The sequence below is a fragment of the Perca fluviatilis genome, chromosome 7, assembly GCF_010015445.1.
Source record: "Perca fluviatilis chromosome 7, GENO_Pfluv_1.0, whole genome shotgun sequence".
NCBI classification, from domain to species: Eukaryota; Metazoa; Chordata; class Actinopteri; order Perciformes; family Percidae; genus Perca; species Perca fluviatilis.
In genome coordinates this window covers 41534999-41549560 of record NC_053118.1, presented here as the reverse complement: position 1 = coordinate 41549560, position 14562 = coordinate 41534999, and the positions used below count along the sequence as shown (strand labels likewise).

Here is a 14562-nt window from a genome sequence, read left to right as displayed (position 1 = left end):
GTTCCACCATTGACTGAAGTCAACAAACCTTTAGACTTTAATTTAGACTTGAGTTGTTTTTCCAGCGAAGACTCAAAGCACACGAGGAATCATGTTTTAAAATGTCGTCTCTCCTGCTCAGCTCCTCTTTAACACAGAAAAACCTGAAGAGAAAAGTACAACAGAAAAAGTGTCTCAGACAGTTGAATTAAGAAAGGCTTGATTAAAACCTGCTGATTAATGTGCAGCGTAAAAAGATCATGATAAAAACAAGTTCCCATTAAATTACAATAAAGTTTAAAACATTCTTCTACACATAGTGGCTGTGGAGAAATCTACAGACAGACAACGTGGAATCAAATAAATCTTTTCTTTCCAATAGTCTGCAAGAAGACATCTTATGGAAGATAAATAGCACAACATCTACAGATTGAAACACTGTTTTTGCTTGAAGTGTAAAACCAACTTGACATTAACAAGAGGTCAGAAGAGATGATTTGATGACAGAAAAAGAGACAGTCAGACAGACAGTCAGAGAGTTCAGTTCCCCCTCATCTTCCCCTCTCTCCCTTCTGTTCTGGTTTTCCTTCGTTCCGCCACTGATTGAAGTCAACTCACCTTTGCACTTTAATTTGGACGTGAGTTGTTTTTACAGCGAAGACTCGAAGCACACGAGGAAACAGTTTTAAAATGTCATCGTCTGACATGTTATGGAAGCTAAATAGTCCAAAATCTATAGTTCTAAAAAACAGTTTTGCCTGAAGTGTCTCTCTTTCAACAATCACACTTCATCAGTGTGCAGCTCTCTTCTGTCCTCAGCAGGTCTGTGTAGAAAAGGAGTTTCAACTTCAACTTCAATCAAAGTAAAGTGACGCCGTTTCTTATCATTAATCAGAGAGTGTGTGTGTGTGTGTGTGTGTGTGTGTGTCCTCACTTCTCTATGAAAGTATGCATTCTGACCGGTTGGACCACTAGTAGAGCCAGAAAAAGCTAATGTGGGTGTGCATCAGAAAATCTGGGTGTGTCACATTTGATGACATTCCAACCCCACATATACCGGTAGATGCTCTGTATGCTGGCAAGTGGTGTGATGCTTTTTGGTGTCTAAATATTTTAACATAATAACTTTTAGCGCCAAAGCTAAGCAAGTGGGTGTTTGTGCTGTGAAATGGTGAAATGTGGCTGCCTGTAGTACTGAAACAGACAGACAGACAGACAGACAGACAGAACATGTCCTGATTTCTAGGTCTTGATCAGAGCAGTTTTCAGCTTGTAATTGTTTTCAATGACAGTGAAATATATTCCATTTCATCCACAGACAGAAGGGAAGTGAAGGAACAACTACAAACATGAACACGGTGATCTCTTCAGAACTTGTCTACGTAATTGTTGTTCTCCTTACATGATGCCAGAGGCCGAGGGTATGGAAAGCTGTTTTAACATTTATTAGCTAGACTCGATATTTATTGCAGATATCTGTAATTTATTCATTATTCATTCATTTATTCAGTCAAAAAGAACATTTCTTATATCCACAGTGTCATTCTTCCTGTCCAGAATCAACATACTAGATATCTACAGAATTATTACTAGGAAGAACTCTAATTTTAGATATCTACAATACAATACCCATAATAATTAATTCAGAATATTTATTTTAGATATCCAAAATTGCACTTTTATAAGTCATGATGCCAATTGTGGATATCATTAATTACATTCATAGTCCAAATGTATTATAGTATGGTAGTTTTTTGGCCTCTTTATTCAAATGGCAAGGCATTTTGCAATTGTCATTTTAATACGCAAACTGGCGATGCATTTCTCAATTTAATTTAAATTATTTTGACTTAAAATATTGCCAGGGTGTTTTGGTCTCTTTATTCAAATGGTAATTCAGTGTGTCAGGGAAACATTTGACTCATTTATCGGCTGGCTCTCTGTCTCGTAACGTTACTTCTCCGCTGCTCATTTGTCCGTTACTGTAAAACCTCACCTCCGGGACTTTCTGGAAGATGGTTTATACGTTACCACGTAAATAGTAAACATGAAAAAGGCAAGTGATGTCCTAACTAAAGACCCACCTTGATGAGATTGAACTGTCATTTTGAAAGGGAGAAACAAAAATACAGTGGTGATGTAGTAAATGTAATGCTATAGGCTGGGTGCTGTTTCGCTGCCACATTGAAATACCATTTGAATAGTCTTGCTTTGCTGCGGAGGAAGGTCTGGCTAGTCCACACAGCATTCTGGGATGGGAGAAAATTGTGCTCTGGTTTATTGCCATTTCTTTAAACCAATCACAATTGTCTTGGGTGGCGCTAAGCGCTGGACGGAGCAACACTGCCAATCCCAGAAGTGGGACGTCGTGAACTACCATTTAAATAAAGAGACCAAAACACCATGGCAATATGTCATGCAGTTGATTGAGCTTTCAGTCAAATTTTAAGTCAAAATAATTCAAACTAAATTTAACATTGCTTTACCAATTTGCATATTGAATTCTCAATTGCAAAATTCATATTCAAATTGAATTACATAATTGCAAATGGAATTGATATTTGAATAAAGATACCATCTTGGAGTTCCCTCTCATCTTCCCCTCACTCTCTCCTCTCTTCCCTCTCTCCTCTCCTCCCCTCCTCATCTTCCCCTCTCTCCTCCCGTCCTCCCTATCTCTCCTCCTCCTCCCTCATCTTCCCCTCCCTCCCTCTCTCCTCTCCCTCCCTTGTTAACTGGTTTTCCTTCGTTCCACCACTGATTGAAGTAAATACACCTTTAGACTTTAATTTGGATTTGAGTTTTTTTTACAGCGAAGACTCGAAGCACACAAGGAAACTTGTTATAAAATCTCGACTTCTGTCATGTTATGGAAGATAAATAGTCCAAAATCTATAGTTATAAAAAACAGTTTTGCCCGAAGTGTCTGTCTTTCAACACTCACACGTTCACCATCAATTCAACCGTTTCTCTAACCACAACAATCAAAGACATCATCTCAACCAATCACAGCTCCACTTACTGAACTTTCAGCCATGAACTTCATCAGTGTGCAGCTCTCTTCTGTTTCTTCTGTCTGTCTCTTAGCAGGTCTGTGTAGAAAAGGAGCTTCAACTTCAACTTCCAACAGACAAAGTGAAGTGACGCAGTTTGTTATCATCAACCAGAGTGTGTGTGTGTGTCCTCACTTCACTATGAAAGTATGCATTCTGACTGGTTGGACAACTAGCGGAGCCAGAAAAAACTAATGTGGGTGTGCATCAGAAAAACTGGGTGTGTCACATTTGATGAAGTTCCAACCCCACATATAGCGGTAGATACTCTGTATGCTGGCAAGTGGTGTGATGCTTTTTTGGTGTCTAAATATTTGCTTCATTTGCATTAAGTAGAATCCAGGCTACTTTATGCAAATGAGGAGGGAGGGACTTGGCTCATCACCTCTCAAAAAACTCATGACAATCTCTTAAACTGACCAGTGTTGATCTGAGATTCAGAACCAGAGCCTTTCAAAAAGTGGACGCTCCCTGTTGGGCTTGTAGCGTGAATCAGTGAATAACTACACATGTATTCAAACATTCATTTGGGATATTCATTTCAAAATTTGTCTTTTAACCAATTTATGAATCAATAAATGAATGTGTACTCGTTAATGGGGCACCACCTCGTTTAAGAGCAGAAGAAGCTCAGATTGAATGGATTAAATGATCAAATCTAAAGTATAACGTCATTTAATCATACATTATATTCAATAAATATGGTATTTTTATCAATCTCAAAAGAAAAGCCGTAAAGTTCATAGCTGTATATTGACCCCAAAGTCTACTCATGAGTTAGACAGACAACGACTTTATCAATAAATGGAAGGGATTTATTAATCAGATAATCAGAAGAATAGAGCAGAACAACATAACTATAACTAAGACAGCAGAAATTAATGATATGAACACAGACTATCTGTTGAAGTGAAAGTATTAGTGATGGGAAAATGATTTGAAAAACTACGAGAAATACGGAAAAATTAGAAAGAAGACTAATGAATGAATTTGAACTGCATTTAACCTGACTCTCTCTCTCTCTCTATATACACATACATACATACATCATAGTATTTTCCTGAGACTGACAAACCGTATATACATAGACACATTATTTTGTACACTCAATTATATTAGGTAAGTCAAATAAACCTAAGACAGAAGACTTTGCATCATTGATTTTTATTTTTACCCCTGGCCTAAACTTGTTTGATCTGTAAAGAGAAAAAAAAGATAGATGTTATAGCCTAGTCAAGTACATTCCTTAAGCTTCCATGAATGTTTTACAATGGCAAGTATCAAGGTATTTCGCTCTCCTGGTGGTATGATCAAACATGTCACCTTTCATGGTGGTCGGGCCCTAATAAAGGTTGGAGAAGGCAGAAAACAGTGAACTAAGAAACGCCCACAACAGACAACATAACCCGTTCCCTGTTCGGTCTAGGTCTCAGCGTCCTCTAGAAAGGAAACACTGTGGTTGTTATAGGCACAATAACAATGCAAGATGTAAAAAAGATCAGTAGCAGATTTTAAGTATACTCATTTAACGAAAATGGAGAATGACTGTAAAACCACCTCTACAACATTGATGGATGTGTGTACAATAATACTGCTTTGAACAATACCTGATACTTCGGAAACAGATTCTGAATAGCTAAATTTTTTTGGAGGGACCGCTTCCAAATCCTGAAATAAGTGGAGGGATTATGCTTTAGTCGGCAAGCAATAGTTGACTACAAGACTAATTAATCACATGACTTCTCACCTGTTGCCGTCTTTGCTCTAGTCGCCTTTCTCTGTCCTGCAATCGGTCTTCTTCAGGCCTTGGTGATTTAATGACAACATACATTCACTATGAAAACATTCATGTTGGTCTGTTGACAGTGAGCAAAACATTTTTTTTGTGATGTGATTCTACAGTGTGATATTGAGGGAACTTACGGCATGGGGAAGGGCCTTCCGACCACCACCAGCACCAAGGGTCTTCCAGGACAGGACCAACCCGTTGACCCACACAGATGCGTACCTGTGGGAGAGGTACCGGTTCAGCAGGCAAAGCATTGTGTATTTATGCAGTTTGCTTGAACCACACATTATGAGGGTCACTCGCCGCAGCCAGTCTCTGATCACTGTGCAGTCAGTCTGTATTGCACTGCGGTTCTTTGCCAGCGGTACATTTCTCTACAGTGTTGGTGATGCTGAGAAGTTAAGCAAGGTAACTGTTTGCAGAGAGGTAACAATTATATGTACTCTATTCATTTGTGATTATCACATGAGGGTGTCCATGATGTCATATTGTCATAGGCCATGACTAATTGGAAACAGAGACAGATGGCAATGAAGTAATATACTTATTTAAATAAAGTAATTTCCATAGTTCTCTTTCATATTTATACATTAAACATGACACAGAGCAAACACATTACAGGTAAGAGCAGTCTACCTGGCCCTTGAGCAGTTCCTTAACATCTACATCACCTTCCCTGGCCATCATGACCCACAGCGGATCAAGGAGACATTCTATGCAATTGCAGGTTTGTGACATTCAAATGCATTTGATGGAAAGTGTAAAGTGGCCCACAGGTTGATGATGTTGTACCTTCATTTTTCCACATAGGCTTCCCCAATGTCCTTGGCTGCATTGATTGCAGCCATGTGAGAATTGTGGCCCCATCCGGACCAGTGGAAAGAGATTATGTGGACCGGAGAAATCACCACAGTCTGAATGTACAGGTATGTAGCCTACTACTGAAGCCATGATTGTCCCAACAGTAGTCTCAAGCATAACCGATTGTTACCCTACATGCTGACAGATGATCTGTGATGCCAATTATTTAATCACAAACATCGAGGCAAAATGGCCTGGGGGGGTACATGATGCCAGAATCTTCAGGTCAAGCTCAGTGGCACAGAGGCTTGCTCAAAGTAAGAGAATATCTTAACATTAACATTCATTATGTTTCAATGTGTCATGTCACGTACATGACATTCATTCCTTTCTCACCCTGCAGGGGAGTTTGAAGGTATCCTCCTTGGAGACAGGGGTTATCCCCGTCTTCCTTACCTTTTAACGCCATACAGCGATCCAGGGACTGAGGCAGAGGAGGCCTTTAACGGTGCCCTCAATTCCACCAGGGCACGAATTGAGATGGTTTTTGGCCAACTAAAGTCCAGGTTCAGCCTCATATTCAGATAATAGCCTTCAAACTACAATACTGCCCAGACAACCCTACAGTTTCAAATGTCTTTTTGCTCCAATACCTACAGGTTCCAGTGTCTGAAATACCTGAGGGTTTCTCCAGAACGTGCCTGCGATATCATGGTGGCCTGTGCCATCCTCCATAATATCGCAACCATCCGCAGGGAGAGGCTCCTGGACGTCACACTGGAGGAGAGATGGGAGGGCCCCAATCCCATGCCAGAGGACATGGATGGGAGGGCCGTGAGGGACCTCTATAGGGATGCACATTTTGCTTAATTTGAAGAGCTCAATTCTTAAATCCATTTTTAGAATCTTTTTCTACAATTTACTGCAGGTGATATCAATCAAAACCAAAGTTCAGTGTCTCTGACTAAGTGAGACAGGACATAGTAGTGTTGAAACATTTGAATGTTATGTTGGTGGGTCACGCAGGTCAGGCTGTGGAGACAGAATGGAACATTAAATACAGTAAGAACAATGACCTTTTGCTGTGCATTTGGATTCATACTTACATCCTTTTCCATCTTCCTGACCTCAAGTTTGATCTTCTTAATCTGTAGCCTCTTATACTCCGTTGCATGGAGGAGATACAGTACCGATTATAAATTACACGGATGTCCTATGATGACTTAATGTGTCAGTGCAACCAACTACGCAGTTAATGGTGGGTAAAAGGGAATGGCTACTCACTTCACTTTGTCCAGCAGATGTAGTCCTCTTGCCAGCTGGGGAAGGCCTAGGTTCCTGCAGGAGGGTGTGTGGTACATTATTAAGGTGTGATTTTAACATTTCAAACACAACCAGTACATTAATGATTAGGCTTACATCTTGGAGCTCAGTGTCTCGACCGGTGAGTGTTTCATCATCGTCATAGTCATCATCATCATCATGTGGCTGTTGGCTCGGGCCTTCTCCCTGAAAATAGAGAAACAACAGTTAAATGGGGGAGAGGGAGGGGGCTGACTGCATGTAGTGCAATGTTTCAACAGGTTAGGACCTACTGGGTCGACTTGGGTCCCGGCTGCATCTTCAATGTGCACTTGTGGTGGGTCAAGGAGAATAATTTGATCCCCTGTCACTATCAGACACACAGGTGCATAGTTAGTTATCCCTAATGAGGGTCTGTCACCAGAATAGGGGCAGTGATTGACAATACCTTCAACATATGGGGCCCGGATCTCTGGGGCCAAAGGGTTGGAGGAGCTCCCCACCTCGATCCCAACTATCTTGGGCCCATTATTTATCCCAAGGGCCAGGATCTCAGCTGGTGTGAGCTCCTCCGGCACCGGTCCCCCACCAGTACCCATGGATGCAGTCTGCTTTCTGGTGGCTGCAAGACATGTATATATATCCATAGCTGCGCATCTATTTTGACTGATACATTTCACATTACATTATGGAACACTTACCATTGCTAAGAATGTTCTTATATTTGATTTTGACCTGGTGGCCGGTCCTCCTCTGGCTACTGAGAGTGCTTCTGTTGAGACATAACCTTGAGGGACACACACCATGTCTGCCCTCTAGCACATTTCATACATAGAGGCAATTTAAAGAGATCATCATTCTTTTGATGTAACAAGGGTTAGGGCCTCCGATTGATAGGAGATAGATTGATTTGCTGTCACCTGCATTCACTTAGTTACTGTAACAGGGGTCCTCATCTCCATAGAATTGCTTGATTTGCTAAATGATTCTAGATAAATAATAATGCAGGAAATAAATTAAAGCTATCCCATCGATTTGCATAACAATCAGTTGATAAATGTGATGAATATCACTTTCTAACATTACTACTAGAGCTGCCAAATGATAAAATATGGAGAATTTCACATAAATTGCAGTGAAACAATAATGCTATTTTAATTATGTTCATATGAATGTTACTTATTAGGGCTGTCTTTTTGTTCTTTGGGGATTTTCCTTTTAATTTTAGGGATTTGGTTGCATTAATAGGTCCACATAATTGATTAGTTTAAAACAAAAACCATCAAGAAATCAATTGGTAGATTATTGTCTACATATATTTTGTTCCTTTGATGGGGGATTTATATAACATGATGCTGAAATACTTACATTTCTTTATCACTTACGCATTCAGCCTGTCGGCAATATTCTGCAACGCCACACCCCTCGCTATATTGATTGCCGCGGTATTGCCCTTCTTTCGGATTATGTGGCTGTAATCCTCATATACCTCCATGAGGAGGGTTTGTTCCGCTGCGGAGAACATTTCTGCATGCTATTTTCCCTTGCTTTTCGGCATCTTGGACAGTTTTCGGTTCTCGACTAGAATGGGCTTTTTATTTTCCCTGTGGGCGTGCACAAGTTGAGGCTTAACAGGTGAGGCTTGACTAAGTGTCAAGTGGAGCCAGCTGATTTCACTTGATGGAACGACTTGGAGCTAGATTGGGAAGTGGAGCTTAGTCAAGCTTCAAGCTTACACCTAAGTCTGGCAATTCTTAGCTACGTTGATGGAATACCCCCCAGGTGAAAAGAGGATCTGCAGCAGTGAGAGAGAGCTGTGCAGTACAACAAAAATATGGTGTTTTTTGAAAATTAAACCATGTAAACCTGTTCTGGCACAACCTTAAAATACAGTTATGAACCTGAAAATGAGCATAATATGGGCGCTTTAAAGAGCTCCCTCTTTGTGGCAAACAGATGCCATTTAGCAACCGCTTTATGAATACAAGACTGTCTCGCTTTAGAGCAGGGACAATGCCAGTTGTTTTGCTTTGAGTCATATGACACAATCACTCTTCCGAACCTACTGTAATAGGATACCTTTTTTTCATAAACAGAGATGTGAAATTTGAATGGTGGACCACCCACAGTCAGTTGCACAGACAGAAGAACACCCTCTGCATCAGCATTTTGTTGCAAACACAAGAGGCTGGCTTTACGCTCCTCACCAAACCATTTATTGTTCACCATTGTTTCCAAGGCCTCACCTGTCAGTGTCATGGTTTGACCGTCAGTGTGTGGGCAATACAATAAAGATTGTATGTGGTGGCACTCGAAAGGCAACATCCCGCTCCTTCGAGCAAAGTCAGCATTCAGATGACACTGGTCGACCTCACACATGATCTTCTGTGTTGGCCCCCAAGTATTCTTCATGACATGTATGGGTGTTGCAGGACCAGAAAAAGATTTCTCAACTGCAAACACACCATGTGTCTCAAAGAGGTGGGTGTGTTTTCTCCTGCAGTGTGTTTTGAAGTTTTTTTTGTTTAAAATCACTTTGCAATGAGGACAACTGAATTTATTTTGTTCACTAGATGCTTTAGTGGCCTCGGAACACTCTGCAGGAGCCAATGGGTGATGAGCGGGGGCCTCTAGGTGGTGATGTAATGAAAATGTGTTGCCGTCCGACAACTTAATCCACACTTGATCATTGTGAACTCTGTAAGAAAGGAATGAAGTGAATAAGATTCATACTTGTGAAAAAATACCAATTAAATTGCGTAATAGGTAAGATAAGCACCTTTGTGTTTTAATGAAGAATGGCCTTTTATATGGTTGTCAACCATACATTTTGCACCCACGTATTTGCAGAAGGGACATTGGAAAAGTTCACTGTTGGTGCATTTATTAATGGTTGGTGTATCACCATCCAAGAGTATACTAATGTCTCTCTATATATCAGAGGGGAAAAGAATAGACATAAAAGGCAAAGCATCATTTAAACCCCAGCTAGAACATAACTTTTACCATCTGAAATTGACATTTACAGTTTTTTTTACCACATTTCCCTCGGGAAGAGGAAGTAAATCAGCCTGGGCTCGACCGTGGACAGCATGAGAGGCCTCCAGCCCAGCATGTGGGGCTCCATATAGCAGGGGGTACTGCAGCGGGACACCTGTCACACACACATACACACACACAAGGTCAATCAAAGTAGCTGTAGGTAACAAATGGACACAGAGAATGAATGAATGTATTTCATAACATTTATTTTGATCATTGACAACGCTAAATTCCAATACCAAAATGTAATGCTCTACGCAAAGACTAAGGCCGCCATGCATTAAATGTTAATATTCAAATCCTGTTATTATGCCTATCATGTATTCTAATGCAAGTGAATGATTTATTGATTACCTTCTTTATTTCTCTCAGGCATACTCTAGGGTAGAAACACACACAAATACAGCGCATTAGTTACTGTGTTTATATACCTGGATTTGAAATATGATTTAACACATTGCAGTGAACCTACCTGAGAAGGACAGACATAGAGGGAGAGAGAAGTTCTTAAAAGAACTGTTGATTTTGTTATGTATGTGTTATGTAGTGCAATGTGGTGCAATGTTGTGGTGCAGTGTGGGTGTGCAAGCTGTGGTACGATGTAGCTAGATAAAATATACAGGCAAATCTGGAGGGGAAAAGCAAAATTTAAATCAGTTTTCAATGTTTCACAAAACATTTTACCAAGTACACACTTTCTGCAAGTAACGTTTTTCAAACAGCATCCTCTGCTAATGGTATGTAAGATGTTCTCCCATCTAATAATTTATATGACATGTCTACATAAAGGTCTGAATATGAGTTTATGCTTTTTCCCCTCTTTAATGTCGAGGGGGCTGGAGCCTTGGTATCTGCTTACAAGCGCTTCTTGTGCACTCTCCACTCTGTTAGAGACGATTTATATTTAAACCAAGGAAAATGCAAATTGTGTTTTGGGAAAAGAGTAACTCTTTCAAATACTTACTCAACTATGAGTAGAAGTAGTTTTGGAAAAGGCTGCGGCCACTACGCTTCATGTCTAACGGCTACTTCTACTTCAAAACTGCAAAAAAAACTACCACCTACCACTACCTAAATGTTATTATTTACACGACTGACATAAACATGAGGCCTTAGCATGTTGCTTGCATTAATAATTTAATGATCAACTTTGTGGTTTCTCCATAAATTAGTTTCTAATTTACACAAACAGAGAGCGGCAACTTACCTCTAGGCAGAAAAGCGCGCTAGACTGTCACACATTCTTCCTCTTCCGGTAGCTATCTTCTTCTTCTTCTTTAGAGTTTTACAGCAGTTGGCATCCAATTCGTTGCATTACTACCTCCTACTGGTAATTACCCGTTACCCGTAAATCATACTTCCGGTAGCTTTTGGGCAAGTGGGCGTAGTCAAACATTTAGCTCCACCCACGTTGAGCCACTCCTCGATCTACGTACTGCAGTCAGGGTTTACTCTCAGTTCCTCCACAGTTTGGTCCTTGAACAAGGACTTTAAATCTGTGGGAGCACCTCAGGGGCTCCAGCTTCAGATGTGTGTGTGATACAGACACACACACACTCATCTGGAGACACATGTTCTCTATCTCTTTCAAAGATCACTTCTTGTATGAATATAAAATCAAATCCCAAAACATTTGTCTCCTTCTGTGTCTGGTTAGTCTTTTGTCTGTCTTTGAATGACAAAATAAAACATTATCATCAACATATTAAACTAATTCCAGGGATGCAAAGTGAATGAATACTCTGTGTGTGGTTTGAAGAATGCATGCAGCCAGAGGGAATTCCTCTCTCAGGACCTCAATGCAGATGCTTCCTGCTGATAGTGAAGTCAGACTTTAGGTAAGCTGCACCTGCAGTACAGCTGCTGGCTGAATGAGAAACTGCAGAGCGGCATGAGGACATTTAACCCTCATGCCCTCCTCGGTCATTTTTGTACATTTTTCTCAAGTTTTTTTTTTCATTTTGTGATCATTTTTGCTGTGTTACTGCTTATGGCATGACATTTTGTAGGAACCTTTCTTTTGAGTCAAATTTTTTAAATCCAGTGTTTTTACTCTTACATGTCTTTTATACTCAAATGATTCATTTTGTACCCTCTGGACACCTTCGTGGCAAAAATGTCCACGCACACAAAAACTGTTATTAAATCATCATATATCAATATTTTTTTCTGCTTTGTTTTTCATAAATCACTTAAACAACTTCTAACTTAATCAAAACCACCAAACATTCAATAATTTTTAGGATTTTAACCCTTTAAAAGCCAGTTTATACAGGCTTGCATATGTCAAAGATAAGCAACAAAACTGATTTGATTGCATTAGTATTTTTTATGTAATTCCAGATACTCCCTCTGGACACCTTCGAGGACAAAAATGGCCCCATTGACTTCCATTATAACCACATGTTTTGATCTCACTGCCTTTACAGTATAAAACCATGCATTTGTAATGTCAGCATTTCATTTTGAACAAAAAGTGGTCATATTTGACATTTTTACAGTATTTCACCAGATTCAACCATGTGTGTGTGTGTGTGTGTGTGTGTGTCCATATCCATACAAGGACCACCTCTGTGAACTGGTCAGATTTAGTCTGAGAACTAAGTCAATAAGAAGGACCACGTCTGTGAACTGTCAGATATTTCTGTGAACTTATCAAGAGACAGACTGTGAACTGTCCCGGATTTAGCAAGGTTTACCGAGATTAAACTAAGCTTTGTAGCGACGGCTACATCGTAGTGAAAAGTAGAACTACTGCAATCTTGTAATGGGTAACGAAAACACCAAGTCACTTTTTTTTTATTTTTTATTAATCATTTTTACCTGCACTTTAATGTTTTAATTTGTTTTTTAACTGTTTTTAACTGCTCTTTAATGTTTTATGTAAAGCACTTTGAATTGCCCTGTTGCTGAAATGTGCTATACAAATAAAGCTGCCTTGCCTAGCAGTGCCTAACAGTGCATATCAGTGCCTAACAGTACCTAGAACAATGCCTAATAGTGCCTAACAGGGCCTAATAGTACCTAGAACAGTGCCTAATAGTGCCCAATAGGGCCTAATAGTGCCTAACAAGGCCTAATAGTACCTAGAACAGTGCCTAACAGTGCATAGCAGTGCCTAACAGTACCTAGTAGTACTAACAGTACCTAACAGTGCTTATACTGCACTGTAAATGTTATTTAATGTTTTTTAAATTGTTTTGTAACTTCTCTTTCATGTTTCTCTCAGTTCTTTAAATTCTTATACTGCACTGTAAATTTTATTCTTGACTTTGAATGTTTTTAAATTGTTTTCTGACTGCTCTTGCATGGTTTATGTAAAGCACTTTGAATTGCCCTGTTGCTGAAATGTGCTATATAAATCAAGCTGCCTTGCCTTGCCTTGTGTATGTGTGTGTGTGTGTGTGTGTGTGTGCACGCATGCATGCATGTCTGTGTGAGAAAGAGTTTGTGTAAATCTGTAAACAAGTGCTAATAATTAGTGGTGACAAAAGCGCACCTTACTTTTGCCAGTTATATTATGGAGCCGTGTGTGTGTCTGTCTGTTTGTGTGTGTGTGTGTGCGTGCGTGCATTCATGCGAGTCTGTGTGTGAGAGAGAGTTTGTGTAAATCTGTAAACAAGCTAATAATTTTGAAGGATGCATTTCATGTGTCTTTGAAGACGTGCTTGAATAAAAACATTGTCTCCTGCCTTTGCTGTAAACAAAACCAACTATTAGTGTGTTGATGCACCTGGCTCTAGAGAAGGAGAAAGACCTGGATCAGAGAGAAGGAGCCTTTATCTTCCAGCCAACTGCAGGACTCATCTGAAGATGACACAAGTTTCGGGAGTCTGACACAAAATGGTCACTGGAGTCCTCCAACTCTGTGAGTGCCTCTAACCTTCCTCTGAAAGAGGAGAGGACACTGAAGATCCTGTCCATCCTAACATTGAATGGACAGTGAAGAATTGGCAAGTCTGGTCTCCATCTAATACTGAGACGCTGCGCAACATTCAAGCACCGACCGGCATGATGTCAGAGCCCACGAGATATGCCATATCAAGAATCCATGATGTGGCATCCTCTTTCCACCTTTTCTTCACTCTTGACTTGATCCAGCTGATTCAGGAAATGACAAACCTACACGGGAGGCGTTCAATTTCAGCCGGGGCGCAACTACCCAGTGTCAGAGGGGTATGCAGCAACAATTAACAAAAAAATAAATAAATAAATAAGTGTGCCGGACATCATCATCTATGGGCTTTAAATAATAAAGGTTATATATATGTACATATATACAGTACAGGCCAAAAGTTTGGACACACCTTCTCATTCAATGTGTTTCTTTATTTTCATGACTATTTACATTGTAGATTCTCACTGAAGGCATCAAAACTATGAATGAACACATATGGAATTATGTACTTAACAACAAAGTGTGAAATAACTGAAAACATGTCTTATATTTTAGATTCTTCAAAGTAGCCACCCTTTGCTTTTTTTGATAACTCTGCAAACCCTTGGTGTTCTCTCAATGAGCTTCATGAGGTAGTCACCTGAAATGGTTTTACCTTCACAGGTGTGCTTTGTCAGGGTTCATTAGTGGAATTATTT

At 40.0% G+C, this 14562-nt stretch overlaps 2 protein-coding genes and 1 long non-coding RNA gene across 9 annotated transcripts in view; 1 reads left to right on the top strand and 2 right to left on the bottom strand.

The window, feature by feature from the left end:
- LOC120562392 (interferon-inducible GTPase 5-like) overlaps positions 1-14562 on the top strand; it is a 161553-nt gene that overhangs the window by 55828 nt on the left and 91163 nt on the right. The gene's annotated exons all lie outside the window — the stretch shown is intronic.
- On the bottom strand, positions 3967-8471 carry LOC120562396. Of its 7 annotated transcripts, XM_039806120.1 has the most exons (9): positions 8293-8471; positions 7626-7696; positions 7218-7546; positions 7042-7131; positions 6907-6960; positions 6301-6467; positions 4956-5040; positions 4780-4837; positions 3967-4700 (listed from the first exon to the last, which is right to left on the bottom strand). In XM_039806120.1, the coding sequence occupies exons 3-8, from the start codon at positions 7521-7523 to the stop codon at positions 4832-4834; spliced, it is 708 nt and encodes a 235-aa protein (XP_039662054.1). In that variant the 5' UTR covers positions 7524-7546; positions 7626-7696; positions 8293-8471; the 3' UTR covers positions 3967-4700; positions 4780-4831. The 7 variants fall into 7 exon arrangements, with proteins under 7 accessions (XP_039662054.1, XP_039662052.1, XP_039662055.1 ...); XM_039806118.1 differs by lacking the exon at positions 8293-8471 and having other exon boundaries at positions 3967-4374; positions 4640-4700; positions 7218-7631; XM_039806121.1 differs by lacking the exon at positions 8293-8471 and having other exon boundaries at positions 7218-7294; positions 7373-7631.
- Positions 9969-10551, bottom strand: LOC120562420. The gene is made up of 3 exons (XR_005639786.1): positions 10439-10551; positions 10321-10345; positions 9969-10078 (listed from the first exon to the last, which is right to left on the bottom strand). It is a non-coding gene; the product is annotated as an uncharacterized LOC120562420 (long non-coding RNA).